The 25,460-nt window shown below is 45.9% G+C and overlaps 1 protein-coding gene across 1 annotated transcript in view; it reads left to right on the forward strand.

Annotated features, from left to right (window-relative positions):
• The window catches only part of PCCB (propionyl-CoA carboxylase subunit beta), a 77,356-nt gene that overhangs the window by 49,701 nt on the left and 2,195 nt on the right, over positions 1-25,460 (forward strand). Inside the window, exons 8-13 of the mRNA XM_079795463.1 lie at positions 1,072-1,192; positions 2,633-2,714; positions 14,006-14,129; positions 23,620-23,727; positions 23,981-24,081; positions 24,479-24,577. Of these exons, the coding sequence (XP_079651589.1) occupies positions 1,072-1,192; positions 2,633-2,714; positions 14,006-14,129; positions 23,620-23,727; positions 23,981-24,081; positions 24,479-24,577 (635 nt within the window). The remainder of the gene's footprint in view (positions 1-1,071; positions 1,193-2,632; positions 2,715-14,005; positions 14,130-23,619; positions 23,728-23,980; positions 24,082-24,478; positions 24,578-25,460) is intronic.

A 25,460-nucleotide genomic window follows, 5' to 3' on the forward strand; every position in this document is an offset into this window, starting at 1 on the left:
TTATTTTCCAGCTTTGTTGAGAGATAATCCTACATAATAATAGACAAATATGCAAATTGACCATACCTCCGACACACCCACAAGCCACGCCCACAAGCCAATCAAAGCGAGCATGCAAATTAACCCAAACCAATATGGCTACAGCCACAGAGAGCAAGGTTTCCCAGGTAACTGAGGAAGCCAAGCTTTCCGCCTGCCCTTGCCAGGCCTAAGCCTCCACTCAAGCTACAAAGTTTCAATTATAGAAGGTAAACAAATTCAAACAAATGGCGGCAGAATGGAGCTTGAGAGAGCAGGCCAGGGTTGCCGCTGGCAACAGGGGAAGTAAAGCTTTCCGCACTCCCTGGCCGGGCCCACCCGCTTAAGGCAACAAAGTTTCAATTATAACCCCAACACAAATGGCTGCTGGCCTCGGAGGGAGCCCCAGGCTTGGCTCCGCTCCAGGCTACAAAGTTTCAATTGTAGAAGGAAAATAAATTCCAGATACCAGGGCCTCCGCTTGGGTTGCCAGGGGGCGTGGCCGGCCTGCAAACCACCACAGGCCCCTCGCTCAGGCCACCCCACACCCCAAGGGGCCTCTAGTTGACATATAATTAAGCATTATTCTCAATGCAGGACTAAAGGGGTAAGAAAGGCCTGGTCTCTACCCAGTTGGAGCTGATATTCTAGGAGAGATGCCAGGCAGGAAACAGGGAAAGAAATGGACAGGTGTGGCAGGGAAAAGTGTGAAGAGTTCTCCCACCTAGTACAGGGATGGAAAGTGAAGGGTGTTGGGGGAAGGGTGTGTTCTAGGGAGCTGTCAGAGAAAGCCTGTCTGAGTAGGTGACATTAGAGCAAAGATCTGAAATAAGAAAGGGGTGACCTTTGCAGAGGTACAGAGCAGAGGGAACAGGCTGCCTGAACTGAAGGTCAGCCTGAAGGTATGTGGTAGTCCATCCTTAGTGGAGGGTGAGGAGGGCAGAGCGATCAGCAGTCTGCTTCAGACAGGCCCTAGAAGGGGCAGATGGGCATGAAGCAGCATTTTTGGGCTGACAGGCTGCCTGGCCCATTATATTCTTCCTGTTTTCTCAGGTGTTGCTCACAGAGCTTTTGAAAATGATGTGGACGCCTTGTGTAATCTCCGGGAGTTCTTCAACTACCTGCCCCTCAGCAGCCAGGACCCAGCTCCCATCCGAGAGTGCCATGATCCCAGGTGAGTGGCAGGCCGGAGCACCTTCTCTCATTTTGCCGATTGGCTTGCTTGTGTCTGGCCACTCTGCCCTAACTGGACCTTCAGCGTCTCTCCCATTGGGCAGCCTGGGTTAGATTGTGGGGTGCAGTGGGGTATTTCCCAGGGGCGGGCAATGGTGAGACGTCTGTGTACAGGAGCAAAGAAAGGTTTTACTTTTTTTTTTTTTTTTTAACTTTTTTCCTCTGTGTAATATTTGATAGGAGTTTGGGAATAAAGAGTGGCCAAAAAATTTCATTTCTTGGAGTCTTGTTTTGTCCAGAATTAGAGATGGAAGTTGTGGGTGTGTGTCTGGATATGAAATAATTGTGAAGTGGTGCAGACAGCATGCCTTTCAGGAAATGTTCTTATGCACACCTGCTTGTGGCCAGAGGCTGGGGCAGTCCTGGGGGAGGTGTGTGGCTGGCCATCTAGAGAAGACCTTCTTTCCTTCTTGCTGTTGGGGCTACTGCCTGATGTGTGTGTGTGTGTGTGGGGGGGGGGGTACCACAGAATAAATCAGAGGTTTAGGACATCATTTGAAGGTGTTATGGCCCAGGGGCTCAGAAATGTCTAAATAGCCTTTTTTGGCCCAACCATACCCCCTCTTCATAGGATCTTAAGGAAGCTATATGCATATGTGTAAACAGCAGTATTTTATCATCTGGTGGGGCTGTACCCAATACCCCAGTGCAGAGCTCTCTGGGAAGTTGGGCTTGATTGGGCATGTGGTTTGATCAAGGCAAATCTCATCCCACACGTATATCTCAGGGTCAGAAAACCTCAGCCTGCCCACGTGGGACAGGAAGGGATGAGAGCTTGATGGAGAGGGGCATGTTGCTGAGTCCTTCTGTGGCCTGGGAGTGGGCCCTTGCTGGGCTCCTGCTCAGTCACAGAGAGGCAGGAGGAAGCAGAGAGCCAGGAGCCTGTGTGACTGGTTAGTCCTTGTTCCACCAGGGGGCCAGCTGCTTTGCTTTTTAGAGGAGCTCCAGCAGATTTGCCTTCCAGCAGGGAACCGTAAACCCAAGTAATTTCAGCAGAACTCTGAGTTTGCATTTACAAGTCCTTGGTCTTTTCTTTATAATGTCTCAGAAAGTTAAACTGGGTCCTGTGTTTGCTAGTGTCCTTTAGTGCCGTACACAGTACCTAGGATGCAGGACTTATTCAGAGAGGATAAATGAAGGAATCACCTTCAGGGGAGTACGTCCATTTTTTTCTTCTAAATGAAAACAGATCTCTTGGATTAATATCAAGCTTAGGTCCGGTTTAATGTGGTGGCAACAAAGGAATACATCTTTGGGGACTGCTTTGAAAGCCCAGTAAGGACGAATCAGCCCAGCCCTCATTTCCTCTCCCATCCCCCACTCATAGAAGGCAACTGGTTCTTCTGGTGTTGATTATATCATCTTCTTTTTCTATCCAAAGTGACCGTCTGGTTCCTGAGCTCGACACAATTGTCCCTTTGGAATCTACCAAAGCCTACAACATGGTGGACATCATACACTCTGTAAGTGCCGCATCTGCCTGTCTTGCCTGTGCTAGCTCAGCCATGTCCATGGTCATTGTGCTTTGACCTAGTAAGGAAGTGCTGGGCCCACAGGCCTTAACATCTGGCAATACAGGCAGAGCATGGGGTGGACCAAGACCGGGCACCACTGAGTAGAGTGTTTTGGGAAGAGTTAGTGGCTGTAGGCACTCTGCTGGCTTGGATGGACTTGAGGGCTGGAGGGAGAAGGAGCCAATTGGTCCAGCAGAGCTCAGGAGTTTTTGATGGCACTCTCAGGCGCATAGAGAAGGGGCCATGGCCCTAGAGTCTGGAGTTGAGGCCAGGTGACTGTTAGGTTTGTTTGGAGCCTTATGTTTAGAGGGCATTTTGTCTTTCTAGATAGGGTATCCTCTGACAATGTCGAGATGTGCGTGCGCATGTGTCAGTGTAGATAGGTACATAGGTCAGTCACTCTGGGGAGATAGGAGTCATTTGTACCTTTTTGTTGGTATAGCAGATCCCTGGATTGTTAGGAAGGAAGGACAGTATCAGGGCAAATGGGGGGCATCTGTTGATGGCCATTGTCTCCTTCAGACTCTCAGATGCACACTGTGTTCTCAGCAGTCCTTGCTTAACAGAAGCAGATGGCTCTAAAGGCACAGCCTCTCCCAGAGCCCTGGCTCTCCCAGTGACCTATTACTTCTCCTCCTGTTCTCTGGGGAGCCAGCATGAGTCAGTAACCATGGCAGACTCTGCCTCTCCTCATTGCTAGATTATAGCCTATTGAGCACCATTAGAGCTGTGAAGACAAGACCTTTCTATCAGCCTGCCCATCTCTGACCTCAGCCTTCAGTACTGTCTACATCCTCACAGTTGTGCCTGTCCCTCTCCCACTACCTCTGCTCCTTGACTCTCCAGCCCTCAATCTTCTTATTCCTCTGGAGTCTTCAACCCCTCCTGGCTTCTGCTTTCTTGTCCCAGCTTGGACTCTGCCACTCTACCAGATACTAATGGCCGGGTACTGTTCCCGGTGCTGGCTCTGTCTGACACCGTGATGGACAAAATCCCTGCCTCAAGGACCTCACGTTTACTAGTAAGTGAGAGAGAAAACAAAAGCATACATGGCATGGATCGTTTAAGGTCCAAAAAATACTGTGAAGAAGGTAAAATAGGGTCTCAGTCATGAGTCCCCAATTCTCGTTTTGCCCTGTAGAGCCCTGTCCCTGGTTCAAGGCTTCAATCACTTTCCAAGTACTGCCTGCGGGGCTGGAGGGTGCTGGAGGAAAGCACCAGAGCCCCGCTCCAGCCTGAGCTGGGTCCTCAGTGTGCCTCTGTGGTCGGAGTATGCGCTGTGGGCCTCCCCTCAGCATCTGTTCTTCACTTTTCCTAAGGCCTGATCCAACCCCTAACTTCTTTCTCCACTTCCCACTCTGATCAGATGATATGGGCATTTCCTTCATGGAGAAAATTGAGAGTATCACGTTTCTCACTCCCCACAAGTGACCATTTCTTCAGCCTCATGAATAAGGTGTCTCCACTTGGGTTCCTAAGTGAGATGTCTCTACCTAGGCTCCTGACTCCATCCTTCCCCAGCCAAAGTCTTTCTTGACTTTTTTTTTTAAACCTCTAACTTTTGCTCTAGCCAGTTTGGCTCAGTGGAGAGAGTGTTGGCCTGTGGACTGAAGGGTCCCAGGTTCGATTCCAGTCAAGGGCATATGCCTGGGTTGCAGGCTCGATCCCTGAAGTGGGGTGTGCAGGAGGCAGCCGATCAATGATTCTCATCATTGAGGTTTCTATCTCTCTCTCCCTCTCCCTTCCTCTCTGAAATCAATAAAAATTTATTTAACAGACAAACAAACAAAAATAAAAACCTTTAACTTTTTCTCCCTCTTATAACTTTTCTCTTAGCAATAAATGTGTATGCACATGTATAGCTTTAACATCTACTTAAAGAAAACAAAAGAACCTCTTAACCCATATCTCTGTTTAACTGCTGTTCAAATTCTTTTCTCCCTTTTCATCTAAACCAGCGGTCGCCAACCTTTCGGACCTCACGGATCACCATTGGTCTGCAGACCACCGGTTGGCGACCGCTGATCTAAACTACTCTTGTCTCTCTCTTTTCTCCTCACTGGGCTCTGGCTTCTGGTTTTCTCCCTCTGTTGCGTGACAGACCTCCTAATGACTTCTCTAATTGCTAAACCCAGGGGACTAGGGACATTTAATTGGTATAGTTATAGAGGTAACCATATGGAAAAAATAAAAACCTCCTTGAGTAACAAAAAATATTGCATAGAATAGATCAAATCAAATGAGAAACAGAGAAGCCTCTCTCATGCTTGCTTCTAGTCACTGTTTCCCCCCAAACCCCTGAGAGAAATTACCACTAATAGCACAAGGTAATTTTTCTGGGTTTTGTGTATTATATTAATGGAGTCATAAAGTTTGTGGTGTTTTATGTTTTGCTTCTTTCACTCAGTGTTTAGAAGATTTGTCCATGTTGTTGCATATGTTCTCATTGGTCTCTTTAGGCTTTTGTATGAACAGACCATTTTATCTACTGTTGATTGACATTTGGGTAATTCATAGTTTGGGACTATTGCAAATAGTTCTGATACTAACATACTATTTTGTGATTTTGGTGAATCAATTATACATTTCTGTTGGACCCATACCTAGGAATGAAAGTAGCATGTCATGCATACATTTAGCTTTAGTAGATACTGTCAAAGGGTTTTTCAAAAAAGGGATTGTACCATTTTGCACTCGCACCAGCAGTCTATGAAAGTTCCAGTTCCTTCATGTTCTCGCCAACACTTGGCTAAGACCATGTTTTTTTTTTTATTATTGGGAGTTTATAGTATGCTTTCAATCTGGTAGGAATAGTTCATCTTGATTATCCTAAGTGGATCTTTTTTTTTTTTTTCCTGCAGTCAGGGGATATCCCCTGCCTTTAGTTTTTTATTTATTTTATTTTCTCCCATCATCATTTATCCCCCCTATACTCTCCTTTACCCCCACACCTTACAATCACCATAAATTAGGTCTTTTCTATCTTCTGTTTTTTGAGGCATAAATAAAGCTGTTGATTCTGTTTATCATTTTTATATCCTATTACCTTTTCTTTCTGTCTTTTTTTTGTTTTTTAAGATTTTTAGAGAGAGGAAGGGAGAAACATTGATGTGAGAGCAAAACATCTGATTGGCTGCCCCCCTACGAGGGCAATCCAGGCATGTGCTCTGACTGGGAATTGAACCGGTAATCTTTCAGCGCATGGGCTGATGCCCAACCAACTGAGCCACTCTGGCCAGGGCATATCCTGTTACCTATTAAGTTCTCTGATGATTTCTGATAAGTTTTTTGTCTCTCTCTCTCTCTCTCTCTCTCTCTCTCTCTCTCTCTCTCTTTTTGTTTTGTTAATCCTCACCTGAGGATATTTTTCCATTGATTTTTAGGGAGAGAGGGAGAGACAGAGAGAAACATCCATGTGAGAGAAACAAATCGATTGGTTGCCTCCTGCACAAACGCAGACCAGGGTTCGGGCCAGGAGGAGCCTGCAATCAAAGTATGTGCCTGTGACTGGAATCGAACTCTTTGGTCCGCAGGCTGATGCTCTACCCACTGAGCCAAACTGACTAGGGCTGTGATAGTTTTTTACTGTTAATTCTTTTGTGTTTTTCAAGTGTACTGTTATAATGCCTGCATATAAAGAGTTTTATCTTGCCGAAACCGGTTTGGCTCAGTGGATAGAGCGTCGGCCTGCGGACTGAAAGGTCCCAGGTTCGATTCCGGTCAAGGGCATGTACATTGGTTGCGCGCACATCCCCAGTAGGGGGTGTGCAAGAGGCAGCTGGTCGATGTTTCTCTATCATCGATGTTTCTAACTCTCTATCCCTCTCTCTTCCTCTCTGTAATAAAATCAATAAAATATATATTTAAAAAAAAAAGAGTTTTATCTTTTCCTTTTTAATTATTTTGTCATTTCTTTCCCTTGTCTAATTGCACTGACTGTACCTTTGTCACTGATGGAGAGGGTTCTTATCCCTCTCAGGACAGAAATCAAGAGAGTAGGCAAAACTGATTCACAGAGGAGAAGATTTATTTGGGTCAAGGAAAAAGTTAGATGCATCCAGGGAGCACCCACCAGGAGAGAGCCAGGCTCCCCCATCTGCTGCTGGAATCTGGCTTCCGTAGTGCTGGATTTCTTTGTTCTTTTGGTTCATCCTCTGGATCCTTCTTTTAGTGGGCTGGCGCTGGCTTATGCAGGTGCAGTGGAGCTACATGCTCTAACATGTGATACATGTTTTTTTAGCATCGTAAGTCTCTACCCAGGGCTGGGTTTTTTACTATTAGAATGAGGGTAAGGTCATGCAGTGGTTGTTCTGAGGCTAAACTGAGATGTGTTAGGATTGGGAGGGTCTTTGCTTATAAAGCAGGTCCCTGTGGCTGCTGGTGTCCATTTTATCTAGTGCTGATTGGTTGCAGGGTTTGAGGAGTAACTAAAGGAAATGCCAATCTTATCTAGGAAAGGCTTAGCCTGTCTCACCTCCATATTTTACCAAATGCAATAATAAGTAATGACTGTGATAATGGACATCTTGTCACTAACTGTAGATAGACTGCCATTAGTGTTTTTTAAATTTATTTTTTATTGTTTTTTAATCCTCACCCAAGGATATGTTTATTGATTTTAGAGAGAGAGAAAGGGAGAAAGAGAGAGAAACATCGATGTGAAAGAGAAACATTGATTGATTGCCTCCTGTGTGCACCCCGACCAGGGATGGAACCTGCAGCGTAGATATGTGCCCTGACTGGGAATTGAACCCGCAACCTTTTGGTGTACGGGACGATGCTCCAACCAACTGAGCAACCCAGCTAGGGCAGTGTGTTTTTTAAATATTATATCTTTTCTCATGTTCAGAAAGCTACCACTGGTTCCTATTTTAATTTAATTTATTTTTTAAAAATACATTTTTTTATTGATTTCAGAGAGGAAGGGAGAGGGAGAGAGAGATAGAAACATCAATGATGAGAATCATTGATTGGCTGCCTCCTGCACGCCCCCTACTGGAGACTGAGCCCACAACCCAGGCATGTGCCCTTGACTGGAATCGAATCTGGGACCCTTCAGTCTGCAGGCCAAGGCTCTATCCACTCATCCGAACCGGCCAGCTAGAGCATATATTAATTTTTGTTGTTGTTTGCTTGCTTTTTAAAAATCAGGGATGGGTATTAAATATTGTTAAATGCGCTTTCAGCATTTATGGTGATTATGTGATTTTTCTCTTTAGATCTATTTATAATTCTATCTTGTTATGTTTTGTTAATGAGTTATTTCGGATTTTTACATCAACATAATGTGATATTGATTTTTTTTTTAGGTATTTTAAAATTGGGTTTTGGTGTCAATGTTGTACTTGTTTCATGTATTAGACTGCCAGGGCTGCCATAACAGATTCCACAGACTGATGGCTTAAACCACAGAAATTTATTTTCTCACGGTTCTGAGGCTAGAAGTCCAAGATCAAGGTGCCAGCAGAGTTGGTTTCTGGTGTGGCCTCTTGTCCTGGTTTGCAGGTGGTGGTCTTTTGCTATGTCCTGATGTGGTCTTTCTGCTATGTGCACATGGAAAAAGTGATCTCTGGTGTCTCTTTCTTTTCTTGTAAGGACACCAGTACTCTCAGAATAAGTCTACCTCATATCATCCCATTTAACCTTATCTCCTTTAAGGCCTTATTTCCAAATATAGTCACATTGAAGGTTCAGCTTCAACCTATAAATTGTGTTGGCGGGGGCACAGTTCAGTTCATAAAGTATTATAAAGAGAATTTGTAAGTTTTCTTTTTTCTATGCTCTGGAACAGTTTAAATAGCATTGGGATTGTCTGCTTTTAAAAATACTTTGCAGAGGATACAAAATTAATACTCAGAAATTGGTGGCATTTTTATATACCAGTGGTCTATCAGAAAGAGAAACTAAAAAACAATCTCATTTACAACTGCATCAAAAAAAAAAATTAAAGTACCTAGGAATAAGTTTAACCAAGGAGGTAAAAGGCCTGTACTAGGAAAATTATAAGACACTGAAGAAATTAAGGAAGATACAAATAAGCATATACTGTGCTCATTAAATAGGAGAAAATAACATCATTAAAATGTCTATACTATCCAAAGCAGTCTATAGATTAAATGCAATTCCTTATCAAAATACCAATGGTATATTTCACAGAACTAGAACCCAAATATTCCAAAAATTTATATGGAACTACAAAAGAGCCTGCATAGTCTCAGCAATCTTGGGAAAGAAGAACAAAGTTGGAGGTATTGTGCTACCTGATATCAAACTATACTACGAGGCCATAATAATCAAGATGGCATGGTACTGGTATAAAAACAGACTTAGAGATCAGTGAAACAGAATAAAGAGCCCAGAAATAAACCCATGTCTTTATGTCAATTAATATTTGACAAAGGAGGCAAAGACATACAATGAGACTGGGGGAAAACCTTTAAAAATAAAACTACCTTTAGTTTACTGACAGAAATAGTGGTAAAGAAATCCTGAATTTTAGTTGAGTTTGTGCTTTTGCAGTCATATGAATGAGCTAGTTTGAAACCATTTTCTCTGTAGTTCGGAATATAATATGTAAGTACATTTTGAGGATAATAGTAGTAAAGTGTCTACTGTAGGAGAAAGGAGTTAATGAATGTTGAAGGGTGAGAGCTAGAATGAACACTGTAGTTGAATTGGACTAGAATTAGAGTTATCAGTAAACATTTATGGCTTTTTATATCAGTTTTAGACATAAGTGTGTGTGCCTGTGGATTTCCTAGCTTTGTCCTTTAGGACAGCTTCTTAGAAGTGTATGTGCACGTGCGTGCGCACACACACACACACACACACACACTTTCCCCTTTCAGGAATGTGGGTCCCTTGGAGAAAGGGGCTAATTCAACACTTGAGGCAGGAAAAAAAATACAAGAACTCGAAAATAAGGTAATTTCAGAATGTAAGGTAGTATTCTCAAAGAATGATGGAGAAACATCAAACGGATTTATGAGCCACCTTGAATGAGTTCTCACTAGCAAATGTGGGGCAATGTGAACATAAAATAATGTTGGTAAGAGATTACAATCTACATAATAAAACAGGAATCCATAAGTTCATACTTGTGGATGATACAAATAAATTAGAAAGGCAAAGATCTTTCTGACAGTAGAAAGCTGATTAAGAAATGAAAGGAAATGGAGATAGAGAAATCACCAATTGGCAATTATCATTGGGTCAGGCAAGAATCATCAATGAATGGTAAACCTAGTGGGTGAAAATTTAATGAGGTATAGTAATTTAACATAGTTTCAAAGTATTTCCCCACAAAATGCTTGCTTATAAATAAAAAAATAGTAATTTTACAAGGGAGAAACCTGGCATATATCACCATCATTAATGGAGAAATTGATACCATGTATCTTTTTATTTAATTTTATTTTATTCTTTTTATTGAATTTCTTGGAGTGACATTGGTTAATAAAATTATATAGGCTTCAGGTGTACAAATCTACACTATATATTGTGTGTTTATCACCCCAAGTCAGTTCTATCACCATTTATCTTTACCCTCTTCCACTTCTCCATCCCCCAACACCATATGTCTTTTGATGTGATTCACTAAAGGGACACTCTTAAGATATTCTGTTTAACCTGAAATTAAACATGAAGCAAATCCAAATAGAAGGCAAATATATCAATAATCGATTGTAGTCTTCAAAGATGTCATGATTGTGAAAGACAAAGACTGAAGGGAAAAATTAAAGGAAGCTACAGAGACATGACCACTAAAGCCCCAGGTGATCTAGGCTAAGATTCTAGAACCAGGTTTTGGTTGCTATAAAAGGATATTATTGGAATAACTGGAAAAATTTGAATAAGGTTTTATAATAGACTAGAGGCCTGGTGCACAAAATTCGTGCACGGAGGGGGGGGGTGTCCTTCAGCCCAGCCTGTACCCTCTCCAATCTGGGACCCCTCAAGGGATGTCCGACTGCCCGTTTAGGCCTGATCCCAGTGGGATCAACCCTGCAGGGGAGGGCAGTTAGGGGTGACCAGGCCAGTAGAGGAGGGAAGTTGGGGGCAAACAGGCTGGCAGGGGAGCAGTTGGGCATCAATCAGGCTGGCAGTGGAGTGGTTAGGGGGTGAACAGGCTGGTGGGATCGGGCCTAAACGGGCAGTCGGACATCCCTCTCAGAATCCAGGACTGCTGGCTTCCAACTGCTCGCCTGCCTGCCTTCCTGATTGCCCCTAACTGCTTCTGCTTGCCAGCCTGTTCACCCCCTAACCACTCCGCTGCCAGCCTGATTGATGCCTAACTGCTCCCCAGCCAGCCTGTTTGCCCCCAACTTCCCTCCTCTGCTGGCCTGGTCGCCCCTAACTGCCCTCCCCTGCAGGGTTGATCACCTCCAACTGCCCTCCCTTGCAGGCCTGGTGCCTCCCAACTGCCCTCCCCTGCTGACCATCTTGTGGTGGCCATCTTGTGTCCACATGGGGGCAGGATCTTTGACCACATGGGGGCAGCCATATTGTGTGTTGGAGTGATGGTCAATCTGCATATTACTCTTTTATTAGATAGGATAGAGGCCTGGTGCAGGGGTGGGGGCCAGCTGGTTTGCCTTGAAGGGTGTCCCGGATCAGGATGGGGGTTCCCTTGGGGCGTGGGGCGGCCTGAGCAAGGGGCCTGCGGTTTGCAGGCCAGCCACGTCCCCTGGCAACCCAAGCGGAGGCCCTGGTATCTGGAATTTATTTTCCTTCTACAATTGAAACTTTGTAGCCTGGAGCGGAGCCAAGCCTCCTGCTCGCTCTGTGGCCGGCAGCCATTTCTGTTGGGGTTAATTCACCTTCTATAATTGAAACTTTGTAGCCTGGAGTGGAGGCCTAGGCCGGCCAGGGCAGGTGGAACGCTTGGCTTCCTCTGTTGCCCGGGGCAACCCTGGCCTACTCTCTCCAGCTCCGTGGCTGCCGCCATTTCTGTTTGGATTTGTTTACTTCTATAATTGAAACTTTGTAGCTTGAGTGGAGGCTTAGGCCTGCAAGGGCAGGCAGAAAGCTTGGCTTCCTCTGTTGCCTAGGAAACCTTGCTCTGTGGCTGTAGCCATCTTGGTTGGGTTTATTTGCATATCTGCTCCTGATTGGCTTGTGGGTGTGGCATGTGGGTGTAGGGGAGTTAGGGTCAATTTGCATATCACTTTTTTATTAGGTAAGATAATAGTATTTATGTTAATTTTTTGATTTCGATACCACTATAGTTCTATAAGAGAATGTCCTTTTTTGTAGGAGATGCACAGTGAGGAACTTAGAGGTAAAGAGGTATCATATCTTTAACTTATTCTCAAATGGATCAGGACAAAAAATTTGTGGGTTTGTATGTCTAGATATATAAAAGGCTAAGTGACCGTTATGACTGAATGACGGGAATGACCGGTTGACCAGTCGCTATGATGCACACTGACCACCAGGGGCCATATGCTCAACACAGGAGCTGCCCCCACAGCCAAACCACTGTGCCGGCCAACCTCCCGCGGTCCCTCCTCCCGGCTGGTCCCTCCCCCTGGCTAAGGCTCTGGGCACCTGAAAATCTGGGTCCAGGAAACCTGTAGGAAGAGAGCGACCTCGATGCTGATCAAGACAGAGTAGCAGCTCAGAGGGGCAGAGGGGCAAGGCAGCAGCCTAACTGCGAAGACGTAAAGTAAGCACCACCACCATCTTACCTCTGCCACTGCACCGCGGGCACCCCTTGCCCTTCTGCCCCTGTCAGCCACTTCTAGCGCGGCCCTGCGCCTTTCCGGGCTCCCACCGCTGATTGGCTAGCACTCCTACCAAGGTGTGCCACCCTTGGTCAAAGTCAGCTACCTATCATGCTTGGGGGCGGAGTCCCGAGAAAATGTGTAGCTGAGGTAGGAGAGACGACCTGTCTGTCTGTCAGCAACTCTGCCCTGGGGAGAGTGAGGCGGCCCGAGCGCAGGCAGCGAAGTAGAGCTGTATTTCCATCTCAGAGCGTAGCTGGTGTTCAGGCCGTTTTGGGGTGCTCTGTCTGTGGTCTTTGCTTGCCGCTACCTCAGCACATCTACACAACTAAATCACGGCCTGCTGGCCAACCTCCCGTGGTCCTTCCCTCTGGCTGACAGGCTCCGATCCGCCCTCCCCCCCCCCCCCGTGCACGAATTCGTGCACTGGGCCTCTAGTATTCATATATATGTAGAAAGAGAATGTACACACACACACAGTGAAAGGGAAGGGAGATAGGTAGGGAGAGAGAAGGAATGATAAAGCTTATGTGGTAAAATGTTAGCCAGCTAGTGTGGCTCAGTGGTTGAGTATTGACCCATGAACCAAGAGGTCACTGGTTCGATTCCCGGTCAGGGCACATGCCTAGGTTGCCGGCTTGATCCCCATTGGGGAGCATGCAGGAGGCAGCTTGATTGATGAAGTTTCTCACTCATTGATGTTTCTATCTCTCTATCCCTCTCCCTTCCTCTCTTTCTAAAAATCAGTAAAAACATATTAAAAATGTTAATGGGGAATCTGGGTGAAGGATACATACATTTAAAAAAATGATTTTAGAAATTTTTATATAAGTTTGAAATGATTTAAAAATAAAGTTAAAAAGTGTAATGAATAATGCCAAATTCAGCCTGGCCAGTGTGGCTCAGAGCTTGAGCGTTGACCTATGAACCATGGAAGTCACAGTTTGAGACTATGCCTGAGCATATGCCCGGGTTGCTGGTCCTGTGTAGGAGGCAGTCAATCGATGATCCTCTCTCATCATTGATGTTTCTATCACTCCCTCTCCCTTCTTCTCTGAAATCAATACAAAAATGTTTTTTAAAACATGCCAAATTCAAATAGAGCCTTTTAAAAAGGCTTTCCTGGTTGTCCTATGCATCAAAAGGTCACTGGTTTGATTCCTGGTCAGGGCACATGACTAGGTTGTGGGCTCAATTCCCAGTAGGGGCTGTGCAGTAGGCAGCCGATCAATGTTTCTCACAGTGATGTTTCACTTTCTCTTTCTCTCTCAAGTCAATAAAAACATTAACAACAACAACAAAAATAATAAAAAGGCTGTGCTGGTGTATCTTCCCTCGCAGTGTGCACAGGGGTTTTCCCATCCAGCAGGAAGAAGGTGCCCCTCTGTCTGTTGTCTTGCTTCCTTGGAGAGCCTGTGGTGGGGTGGCTGCTAACCAGCTCTGTAATTCTGTGATGTAGTTAGTTGTATCTTGTTCTTTATCATTTTGAGCTCAGGAGTTAATTTATCCCTGCAGGTTGTTGATGAGCGGGAATTTTTTGAGATCATGCCCAATTATGCCAAGAACATCATTGTTGGTTTTGCAAGAATGAACGGGAGGACCGTTGGAATTGTTGGCAACCAACCTAACGTGGCTTCAGGTAGGAAGGAGAAGTTCTCATAAACCTCAGGTGGTGGTGGGAGGGGCGTCAGGGCTGCCTGGCCCTCAGTGTCTACCTTCTGCTTTTTCCTCGGACATGGCCTTCCAAGCCAAAGAAAAAACTCCAATAGATGTTCTTATGAAAGCTCTTTTCTCTTTTAATGTTCATTTCTCCAATGCTTCTTTTTATACTTTCCTATTTTTTAAGGGTTTATTGATAACTTTCCTCCTGAACTTGTAAGGTCTTAACTTTTTCGGAGGTCTGCTTTTTCTTCCCTTCAGTTAGATTTATGACTCATCCATGAAACTCTTTTTTTTTTTTAAATATACATTTCATTGATTTTCTACAGAGAGGAAGAGAGAGGGAGAGAGAGTTAGAAACATCGATCAGCTGCCTCCTGCGCACTCCCCACTGGGGATGTGCCCGCAACCAAGGCACATGCCCTTGACCGGAATCGAACCTGGGACCTTTCAGTCCGCAGGCCGACGTTCTATCCACTGAGCCAAACCGGTTTCGGCCCATGAAACTCTTGAGTTTCATGAGGGCAGGGTGTTGGTGTCTTATTCAGTTTAATCTCCAGTGCCTTCAATGGTTCCAGATACAGAGTATGTGTCAAGTTAACACATCTTGCTGTGTCTGTGCCCTACAACTTCCTGGTGATATGGCCAGACCTGAGTCACAGCCAGGTCTGTGCTCTGGGTGGGGTTGGGAGTGTGGAATGGGGACCTTAGACACTGCTTTCCTCTCATGTATGGGATCCTTACATGGAAATGTGTGTTTTATTTCTGGAGGAAAATGTTCTTGCTTTCCAATGTGCTTCTAGGTATGGGAGGGCAGCAGGGCTTTCTCTGCAGGGCTCAGCAAGTCCCAAGTCAGGGGATACAGAAGGAGGAACTGATGGCTCCTAAAGGGACATGGCCCAGAGGAACATGCAGCCAGCTGTCTATACAGAGGCTGGACAGCCTGTCCCACTTAGCAAGTGACAAAACTTACGAAGAAACAGGAATACCAGTGATAGCTTCAGGAGTCTGCCTTGGACTTTGCTTTTGCTGGATTTATCCATCTAAAAACACATACAGAACTTCTCTGCTTTAAAAGATCACATAGTCTGGTTTTGCTTTTGTTTTGAGGTTTGAGGTTTATTTGCTTGTTTTCTACTCTACACCTGGACAAGGCCCGTTAGCTTTGCTAAGGCAAACAGAAGGTCAAGTATCAGAACGCCCTGCTATTTGTGTGTGTGGTTGGGAGGCCCAGGCCAACACCTCATTCTCAGTGGCCTTAACTTTGTGGGTCTGCTCTTCCTTCTCCTCATCTGTCCATTCTCTGTCTCCCATGGCACCTTACCAACTGTTGGCTCTGAGAAGAAACCAAAAATTTATAAAATTTTTGCCATTTTTATTCTGACATCTTGACCTGAAGTCACCCATTTTTAAATTGGTGTTTTGTTTTCTTATTCCTGTGTTTTAAAGAGTTCTTTGTATATGTTAGTTAGCAGTCATCGATCAGATGCATATTTTGCAAATATTTTCTCTGGTCTGAGGTTGTCTTCTCATTCTCTAGACAGCGTGCTTTGCTGACCAGAAGGTTTTTTTTTTTTTTTTTAATTTCTTTATTGATTAAGGTGTCACATATTTGTCCTCATCCCCCCATTCCCATCCCACACCCCTCCCCTTGGATGCCCCAACCCTCTGTTGAACTTAAGCATTGGTTAGGCTCATATGCATGCACACAAGACCTTTGGTTGATCTCTCCCTTCTCCCCCCACCCTCCCCTATCCTCCCTCTGAGGCCCGATAGTCCGATCGATGCCTCCTTGTTTCTGGTTCTGTTCTTGTTCATCAGTCTATGTTGTTCATCATTTCCCCTAGATGAGCGAAATCATGTGTCCCTAGAGATATACTTATAAGAATTGAATGTGCGACGAGCAATAATAGTTATGCTGACAGGCAAATGAATCAGTCTGTAGTGAGTTTCTTTCTGGACCAACAGTTCTTTTGAGACCCAATATCAATGTCCACCAGTTCCCTATGAGTACATGTCGGCACTGACCCCTCAGCTCTGGATGGTGGACAAATGGTGGTAATGCAGGTCCGACTCCCTCTGGTTTGGTCTCGGCCGGACCCAGGGGCACTGCTTCACCCGGATCCAGGGGCCCACGGCCTCACCCGGACCCGGGGCCAGGCTCACCCGGATCCAGGGGCCCACGGCCTCACCCGGACCCGGGGCCAGGCTCACCCGGATCCAGGGGCCCACAGCCTCACCCGGACCCGGGGCCAGGCTCACCCGGATCCAGGGGCCCACGGCCTCACCCGGACCCGGGGCCAGGCTCACCCGGATCCAGGGGCCCACGGCCTCACCCGGACCCGGGACCCAGGCTCACCCGGATCCAGGGGCCCACGGCCTCACCCGGACCCGGGACCCAGGCTCACCCGGATCCAGGGGCCCACGGCCTCACCCGGACCCGGGACCCAGGCTCACCCGGATCCAGGGGCCCACGGCCTCACCCGGACCCGAGGCCAGGCTCGCCCGGATCCAGGGGCCCACGGCCTCACCCGGACCCGGGGCCAGGCTCGCCCGGATCCAGGGGCCCACGGCCTCACCCGGACCCGGGACCCAGGCTCACCCGGATCCAGGGGCCCACGGCCTCACCCGGACCCGGGGCCAGGCTCACCCGGATCCAGGGGCCCACGGCCTCACCCGGACCCGGGGCCAGGCTCACCCGGATCCAGGGGCCCACGGCCTCACCCGGACCCGGGGCCAGGCTCACCCGGATCCAGGGGCCCACGGCCTCACCCGGACCCGGGGCCAGGCTCACCCGGATCCAGGGGCCCACGGCCTCACCCGGACCCGGGGCCAGGCTCACCCGGATCCAGGGGCCCACGGCCTCACCCGGACCCGGGGCCAGGCTCACCCGGATCCAGGGGCCCACGGCCTCACCCGGACCCGGGGCCAGGCTCACAGAAGGTTTTAATTTAATCAAGTCCCGCTTACCAATTATTTCTTTCATGGATCATTCTTTTGATTTTATATCTAAAAGTTTACCCATATACCTAAGGTCTTCTAGGAGTTTTATAGTTTTGTGTTTTATATTTAGGTCTGTGGATCCATTTTGAATTGATTTTTGTGAAAAGTAGAATCTGTATCTAGATCAATTTCTTTTGCTGTGGATTTCCAGTTGTTCCAGCACCATTTGTTCAAAAGACTATTCTTATGCCATTGTATTGCCTTTGCTCCTTTTCACCATCAGTTGATTTTATTTATGTGGGTCTATTTCTGGGCTCTCTGTTTTGTTCCATTGGTCTGTTTGTCTATTCTTTCACTATTACCACTCTGTCCTGATTATTGATCTTTATAGTAAGTCTTACAATTGGGTAGTGTCAGTCCTCCAGCTTTGTTCTTCGTCAACATTGTGTTGGCTGAACTGGGTACTTTTGCTTCTCCATATAAAGTTTGGAATCAGTTTGTTGATATTCACAAAATACTTGTTGGGATTTTTAAAAAAAATATATTTTATTGATTTTTTACAGAGAGGGATAGAGAGTTAGAAACATCGATGAGAGAGAAACATTGATCAGCTGCCTCTTGCACACCCCCTACTAGGGATGTGCCCGCAACCAAGGTACATGCCCTTGACCGGAATCGAACCTCAGACCCTTCAGTCCGCAGGCCGACGCTCTATCTATCCACTGAGCCAAACCGATCTCGGCCTACTTGTTGGGATTTTGATTGGAATTGTATTAAATCTAAACATCAAGTTGGAAGGAACTGACCTCTTGACAATATTGAGTCTTCCTAACTGTGAACATGGAATCTCTCTCCATTTAATTGGTTCTTTTATTTTGATCAGCAGTTTTGTAGTCTTCCTCACATAGATCTTGTATGTATACTCTTAGATTTATGTAATTTGTTAGATTTATTTTGTCAGATTGTGGATGTGTGCTAATGTAAATGGTGTTGTGTTTTTAGTTTCACATTCATTGCTGGTGTGTCACTTTCCAGCTGTGTCCTTTCAGGGTCGTGGTCTCCACTGATTGGTGGCCTCCAGGGCAGGGTGTCATTAGTCAGTGCAGCTGGTCCTGAGGTCAGCCATGGCTCACTTGTCTGGCTGTGCCTGGAGCTGAAACACAACTGAAGTCTAGATGTTATCCCTAGGGGTCAATGCATAAGGGAGTGGTCATGCAAGGGAGTCCACTCTTAGGCCCCTTGTTCCTCCTCCAAGGGGGTCTACCGCATGACTGGTGACATGCTAGGGGAGGAAAGATCAGAGGAGGGTCTGAACTGCACAACCAGGAATATGAAAGTCACGGGGTCTAGATCCCATGACCGGCAATATGCTTGGGGAGGAAAGGCTACCATGGGGGGTGAGGTCCTTGTTTTCCCAGTTTTTCCCGTTGCTAGGTACCTGGGGCTTTCTGTTCTGATGACCTTTTTTAAAAAACTGAATATTTATTGTTGAAAGTATTACATATGTCCCCTTTTCCCCTCCATACTGTTCTCCACAGTGGCTGCACCAGTCTGCATTCCCACCAGCAGTGTACTAGGGTTCCCTTTTCTCCACATCCTTGCCAGCACTTGTCATTTGTTGATTTGTTGATGGTAGCCATTGTGACAGGTGTGAGGTGATACCTCATTGTCGTTTTAATTTGCATCTCTCTGATGATCAGTGACTTTCAGCATTTTTTTTGTATGTCTCTTGGCCATCTGTCTGTCCACTTTGGAGAAATGTCTATTTAGGTCCTTTGCCCATTTTTAAATTGGATTGTTTGTCTTCCTTTTGTTAAGTTGTAGGATTTCCATATATATTTTGGATATTAATCCTTTATCAGATGTATCATTGTCAAATATGTTTTCCCATACAGTGGGCTCCCTTTTCATTTTGTTGTTGTTTTCTTATGCTGTGCAGAAGCTTTTTATTTTGATGTAGCCCCATTTGTTTTCTTCTTAGTTTCCCTTATCCTAGGAGATATATCTATAAACATATTGCTACAAGAGATGTCTGAGATTTTGCTGCGAATGGTTTCTTCTAGGATTTTTATGGTTTCATGACTTACATTTATTTTAAGTCCTTTATCCATTTTGAGTTTATTCTTGTGTATGGTGTAAGTCAGTGATGTAGTTTCATTTTTTGCATGTGTCTGTCCAATTATCTCAACACCACTTATTGAAGAGACTGTCTTGACTTCACAGTATGTTTTTCCCTCCTTTGTCAATACTGAGTGTAATGTCTTGAGTGGATTTTATGGGGTCTCTGATCTGTTCCATTGATCTATATGCCTGTTCTTGTGCCAGTACAAGGCTGTTTTGATTACAGTGGCTTTGTAGTATAACTTGATATCTAGTATTGTGATCCCTCCAACTTTATTCTTCTTTCTCAAGATTGCTGCGGCTATTCAGGGTATTTTTTGGTTCCATATCAATTTTATTACATCTTATTTGGGTTGTTAGTACTCAACCTATTTTTTTGGTTTGATTTTTAGTCTAGCCCCTTTGTACTTTTTGCAATTTTTAAATTTAGAATTGTCTTTATCCTGTGACTCATATTCTTTTTTTTTAATTTTAGTTTTTTATATTTTCTTAGTTCTCACATGAGGATATTTTTTCCATTGAGAGTGGAAAGGAGGTGGGGATAGGAGAGAGAGAGAGAGAGAGAGAGAGAGAGAGAGATTGGTTGCCTCCCGCACATACCCTGATCAAGGCTGCCTTGACTTAGAATCAAACCTGAGACCCTTCTGTTCGTGGGCAGATGCTCTAACCACTGAGCAAACCGACTGGGGCAAAAACATTTTTCTTTTATTGAGTTACTAGAGGCCCGGTGTACGAAATTCATGCACGGGGGTCCCCTCTGCCCAGCCTGCACCCTCTCCAATCCAGAACCTCTTGGGGGATGTCTGACTGCCGGTTAAGGGATCGGGCCTAAACTGGCAGTCGGACATCCCTCTCACAATCCAGGACCACTGGCTCCTAACTGCTCACCTGCCTGCCTGTCTGATTGCCCCTAACTGCCCCCCTTGCCAGCCTGATCACCCCTAACGGCCTCTGCCTGCTGGCCTGGTTGCCCCCAAATGCCCCCCACCGCCAGACTGATTGCCCCTCACTGCCCCCCCCCACCAGCCTGGTTGCCCCACCTGCCTCCCCCCGCCAACCTGGTCACCCCTAACTGTCCCCCCGCCGGCCTGGTCGCCCCTAACTGCCCCCCCCCCCGGCAGCCTGGTTGGCCTTAACTGCTCCCTCCTGCCAGCCTGGTTGCCCCCTACCCCCCCCCCACCCGCCAACTTGGTCACCCCCAACTACCCCTGCTGGCCTGTTCGCCCCTTACTGTCGCCCCCAACTGCCCCCCTCTGCTGGCCTGGTTGCCTCTAAATGTCTCCCCCCCCCCCCCGCCAACTTGGTTGCCCTCACTGTCTCCCCTGCTGGCCTAGTTGCCCCCAACTGCCCCCCCTGCCAGCCTGATCACCCCACGCAGCCTGCTGTTCAGTCGTTTACTTGTCCCTCACTAATCCCCCTGCTGGCCTGGTCGCCCCATGTTTGGTCGTCCATCTGGTATTTTAGGTCGTGATGGCCCCTGGTTTTTTATATATTAGGATAATTTACACACAATAAAATGCACAACTTTCAAGTACTCATTTTGATGGGTTTCATCAATTTGATAGTTGTATTCAGCCTTGTAATCACCATCTAAAGCAAGATATAGAACATTTCTATCATCTCAGCAAATGTGTTTGGCAAGAGGGACTTTTTAAAAAAATATATTTTTATTGCTTTCAGAGAGAGAAAGGGAGAAGGGAGAGAGAGATAGGAACATTGATGAGAGAGAAGCATTGATTGCTGCCTCCTGCACACCCTCTCCTGGGGATTAAGCCTGCAACCCGGGCATGTACCCTGACTGGGAATGAATTAACTGTCTTTGCATATCATTTATAGATAAAACAGGAGTTTGTTTTTTATTTTAAAAAATTTCCCCCATACAGATATTTAATTGTTCCACACCACTGTAAAAAGACTTTCTTTCCACATTGAATTGTTTTGGTGCCTGGTCTAATATCAGTTTGTGGGTATATTTTTTCACAATCTGTTTCATTGTTGTTTTTGCCTATCTTTATGCCTATGCCAATATTGTCTTTTTTAAATTAATTTCAGAGAGGCAGAGGGAGGGAGGGAGGGAGGGAGGAAGAGATAGAAACATCAATGATGAGAATCATTGATTGACTGCCTCCTACACACCCCCTACTAGGGATCCAGCCCATGACCCAGGCATGTGACCTGACCGGGAATTGAACTGTGACCTCCTGGTTCATAAGTTGATGCTCAACCACACCGGCCGGGCTGCCAATACTGTCTTGATTACTGTACTTTGTATTCTCAACCTGGGACAAGTTTGATATCCTTAAGACATATGGCAATGCTGGAAACATTTTTGGTTTTCACAGGTTCTGATGGGTGTTGGGCTATCTAGGGTAGAAGCTGGCAATGCTGCTCAGCATCCTATGTGCACAAACAAACCTCCACAGCAAAAAATTAGTTGAAAATGTCAGTAGTGCCAAGGTTGAGAAACGTGCTTTGTAAGTATGTCTTGAAGTCAACTAGTGTCCATCTTCCAGTTTTGTTCTTTTTCTAAATACTGTTTGACTAGTCTGTCTTCTTTGTATTGCCATATGAATTTTAGAAGAATCTGTTTAACAATATCTACAAGATAACTGCCTATGGTTTTGATAGGGATTGCTTGAAAATATAGATCTATCCAGGATGTTAGCTATAAAACTTAAAAAATAATTAAATCTAAAATAATTAAAATAGTATAAGTAAATTATTAATATTAAATACAGTCTATATATATAAAAGGCTAAGTGCCTGACTGTACGTCTGTCCAACTGGCCGGTACACATGATGTGCACTGGCAATTTAAAAATAAACGTTGACTCGCTGGCGCCAGTTGCACACGTGTGTTGATTTGTCATTGTCGATCGTGAATTTGGTTGTTTTTGTTGACATTCATATTCAAATATTTATTCTAATTAATTTCCTTTCAATGTGCATGAATCCATGCACCAGGCCACTAGTTAGTATCATAGTTTCTCAGATGTACTAACCCTATTTCAAGTGCGTAATAGCCACATGTGACTAATGGCTACCACAGCCAGAGAACGTTTCTACCATCATAGAAAGTTCTTTTGGACAGCACTAGTATAGAGCAAATTGGAGATTTATTTATTCTTCTGATCCACCAGTATGTTACATTTTTTTGTAGATACTCTGTGTGTGTGTGTGTGAGTGTGTGTGTGTGTGTGTGTGTGTGTATATATATATACATATACATACATACATACATACATACACACATACATACATACACACACTTTTATTGATTTCAGAGAGGAAGGGAGAGGGAGAGATTGAAACATCAATGATGAGATAATCATTGATTGGCTGCCTCCTGCACATCCCCTACTGGGGATTGAGCCCACAACCTGGACATGTGCCCTTGACTGGAATTGAACCTAGGACCCTTCAGTCTGTAGGCCGACGCTCTATCCACTGAGCCAAATTGACTAGGGCTGTAGATACTCTTTATCACATTGTAGAAGTTCCATCATACTCTTAGTTTACTTCTAATTTTTAATTATGAATGAATATTGAATTTTGTCAAATGCTTTCTCTATACATGTTGAGATGACCATATTATTTTCCTACTTTATTTAGTAGTTTCACTGGTTTTCACAGGTTAAATCAACCTTGAATTCTTGGGATAAATGCCACTTGGTCATGATGCATTAGTTTTTATATATTTCTGGATTTGAATTGGTAATATATTGGGAATTTTTGCATCTGTGTTGATGAGGGATTTTGGTCTGCATTCTCTGTCATAATATCCTTTTTCTGTGGTATCAGAGTAGTGCTGGCCTCATAGAATATGTTGATAATTGTTCTAGGAGGGGGGATTTACTAGTAATTGAACTCTACTTCATGCTACTTTATAGATGCCCTCTCCTTTAATCCTTACAAACGTGGTAGGAGGTAGTAATATCCTACTTTGCAGGTAAGGAACCTCACCTCAGAAACATAAAGTCATTTCCCAAGGGCACATAGCTGTAATTGGTGGGGCCAGGATTTGATTTCAAGCTACAGGGACTCTTAAGACCAGCTCCTGAATGATACCTCCCACTACAGTCCACGGGGGTAAACTAGGCTGTGCCTCAGATGGCAGCAGTCCCTCAGTGTGAGCAGAGCCTGATGGTCTGCACGGGGTTGTGCTCCCAGCAAGGGGGCTTGTGGGGCTGAGGCCACTCCCAGGCCCTCTTGGGCCGGTGCCTGGTGGGTTCTCTTGTCTGCCCTGTTTTTCCTGGAGTGTGAGTTCCCCTTTTCTATTCTCTGAAGAGGAGATTTTGGTGCCTCTATAGATATCAGCTCTTGGATGATTGCTGAGAGCACATTCCCATTGTGAGTGGAACTGGGAATTGCCCAGAAGCTCAGCATGGATAATTTCTCTCTTCTAGGATGCTTGGATATTAATTCTTCTGTGAAAGGGGCTCGTTTTGTCCGATTCTGTGACGCATTCAACATTCCACTCATCACTTTTGTTGATGTCCCTGGTTTTCTGCCTGGTGAGTCATTGACAGAGGTGGGAGCCAGGAGAGGTGGCTGTCCCACTGAGATCCCCACTTCCTTTGGAAATTTTGCAAATTCCCTGAAGATTTGTGACTTCTTCAGAGTCTGGCTGTCCAGAATATGGGGCTGTGCGAGGGTTGCTCCCCTCCTGGCCTTTTGGGGAGCAGGGGAAGACCTCACAGCGGAGAGTGGCAGGCAGACCTTGTGAGGGCTATTGTGGGTATCTGGTAACTCTTCTTCATTACCTAGGCACAGCACAGGAATACGGCGGCATCATCCGGCATGGCGCCAAACTTCTCTACGCATTTGCTGAGGCAACTGTGCCCAAAGTCACAGTCATCACCAGGAAGGTGAGAAACTCACATTGGAGCCTATGCCCACTCCTAATATCATGGTCGTGGTTGGAGATCTGCCAAGAGTTTCGGCAGGGGTAGGAGGAGTATACGCTCACCCTTAAAAGATTGTGTGAGAACAGCGTTTGTATACTTGGGGACACATCCTGCAGAGATGTCCATGGTCATCTCTGGGAACTGAAAATAGCAGTGGGAAGAAGCTGTGAAAGACAGTGGTGTTGACTGTGAAAGCTTCTGGCCTGTGCCCAGGGATTCTCTGCTCTGGCTCCCTGGTCTCACACACATTGGGGGCTCTTCTTCTTTTCATTCTCATTTCGTTTGGATTCTTGGGATCTGTCAGGGACAGGATCTGGTTGACTCAAGCTCTAACATTCACCATGTGGGTCTGTTCTAGGCCTATGGTGGTGCCTATGATGTCATGAGCTCCAAGCACCTGTGTGGTGACACCAACTATGCCTGGCCCACAGCAGAGATTGCAGTCATGGGAGCAAAGGTGAGGATCTCCAGCTTTCCTTTTTCCTGGGTCTAGAGACTGTACCCTCCCAGCAGGAGCTTAAAGCACAGCTGGGAAATGTTGGAGAGAGGCCAGGGTTCCCAGGGTGGACCCAGACTCCAGGGAGATGGGGCCCAGAACTTGGAAAGTCTCCCTCCTGGGGCCCCAGGGCCAGCTCGGCCTCCTGTCCGGCACTCCACTTCAGGCCCATGCTGCTGTCTCATGCTCAGGGTTTTGGGATTGTCAGTAAAGAGATGAGTCAGCTGATGGAGCCCTTGGGAGGACTGGACATTTCCCCCAACCCCATCTCACCTCCTAGGGAGGGCCCCAGAGCCACTCCTTTGAGCCCACAGAAGCTGAACTGACCCTGGTGACTGTTTTGTTCTGAACCTGGTGACTTTGGGCAAGGTACTTCCTGTTGCTCAGCCTGCTCCTCACTCCTTTCTGCTTTGAAATAGCTGTTGGTGTTGAACCAGATAACTATACCCTCCACCCCCTGAGCTGACTTTTAGGGATTCTGATGTGAAGGCTTATTTTTCAGTTCCTCATACTTCTTCATTTGCAGTTCAATGTGCCATCCTCTGGCCACAGGATTTTGTACTCAGGGTTCAGGATAATGAAAAAGGAAAACAGCATTTTCCTTCCCCTTGATGCAGGAGACCATGGATCTAATAGTGGAAAATAGGCCACACGTCTTTGGATAAGTGCAGTTGGCTGATGGTAGGATGGAATCTGGGGAAACAAGCTCATGGCTTTGCCTGGGCTGCCTGTTATTGGGGCCACAGCTGAGCGTCCCATCACACAGCCCCATCATGGAATCATGATGGCTGACTCCAGGCAGTTTCCACTTCTGTGCCCTGGCATCTGGAGCTAGCCCTTCAGT

The sequence above is a fragment of the Cnephaeus nilssonii genome (assembly GCF_951640355.1).
Source record: "Cnephaeus nilssonii genome assembly, chromosome: 17".
Taxonomy (NCBI): domain Eukaryota; kingdom Metazoa; phylum Chordata; class Mammalia; order Chiroptera; family Vespertilionidae; genus Cnephaeus; species Cnephaeus nilssonii.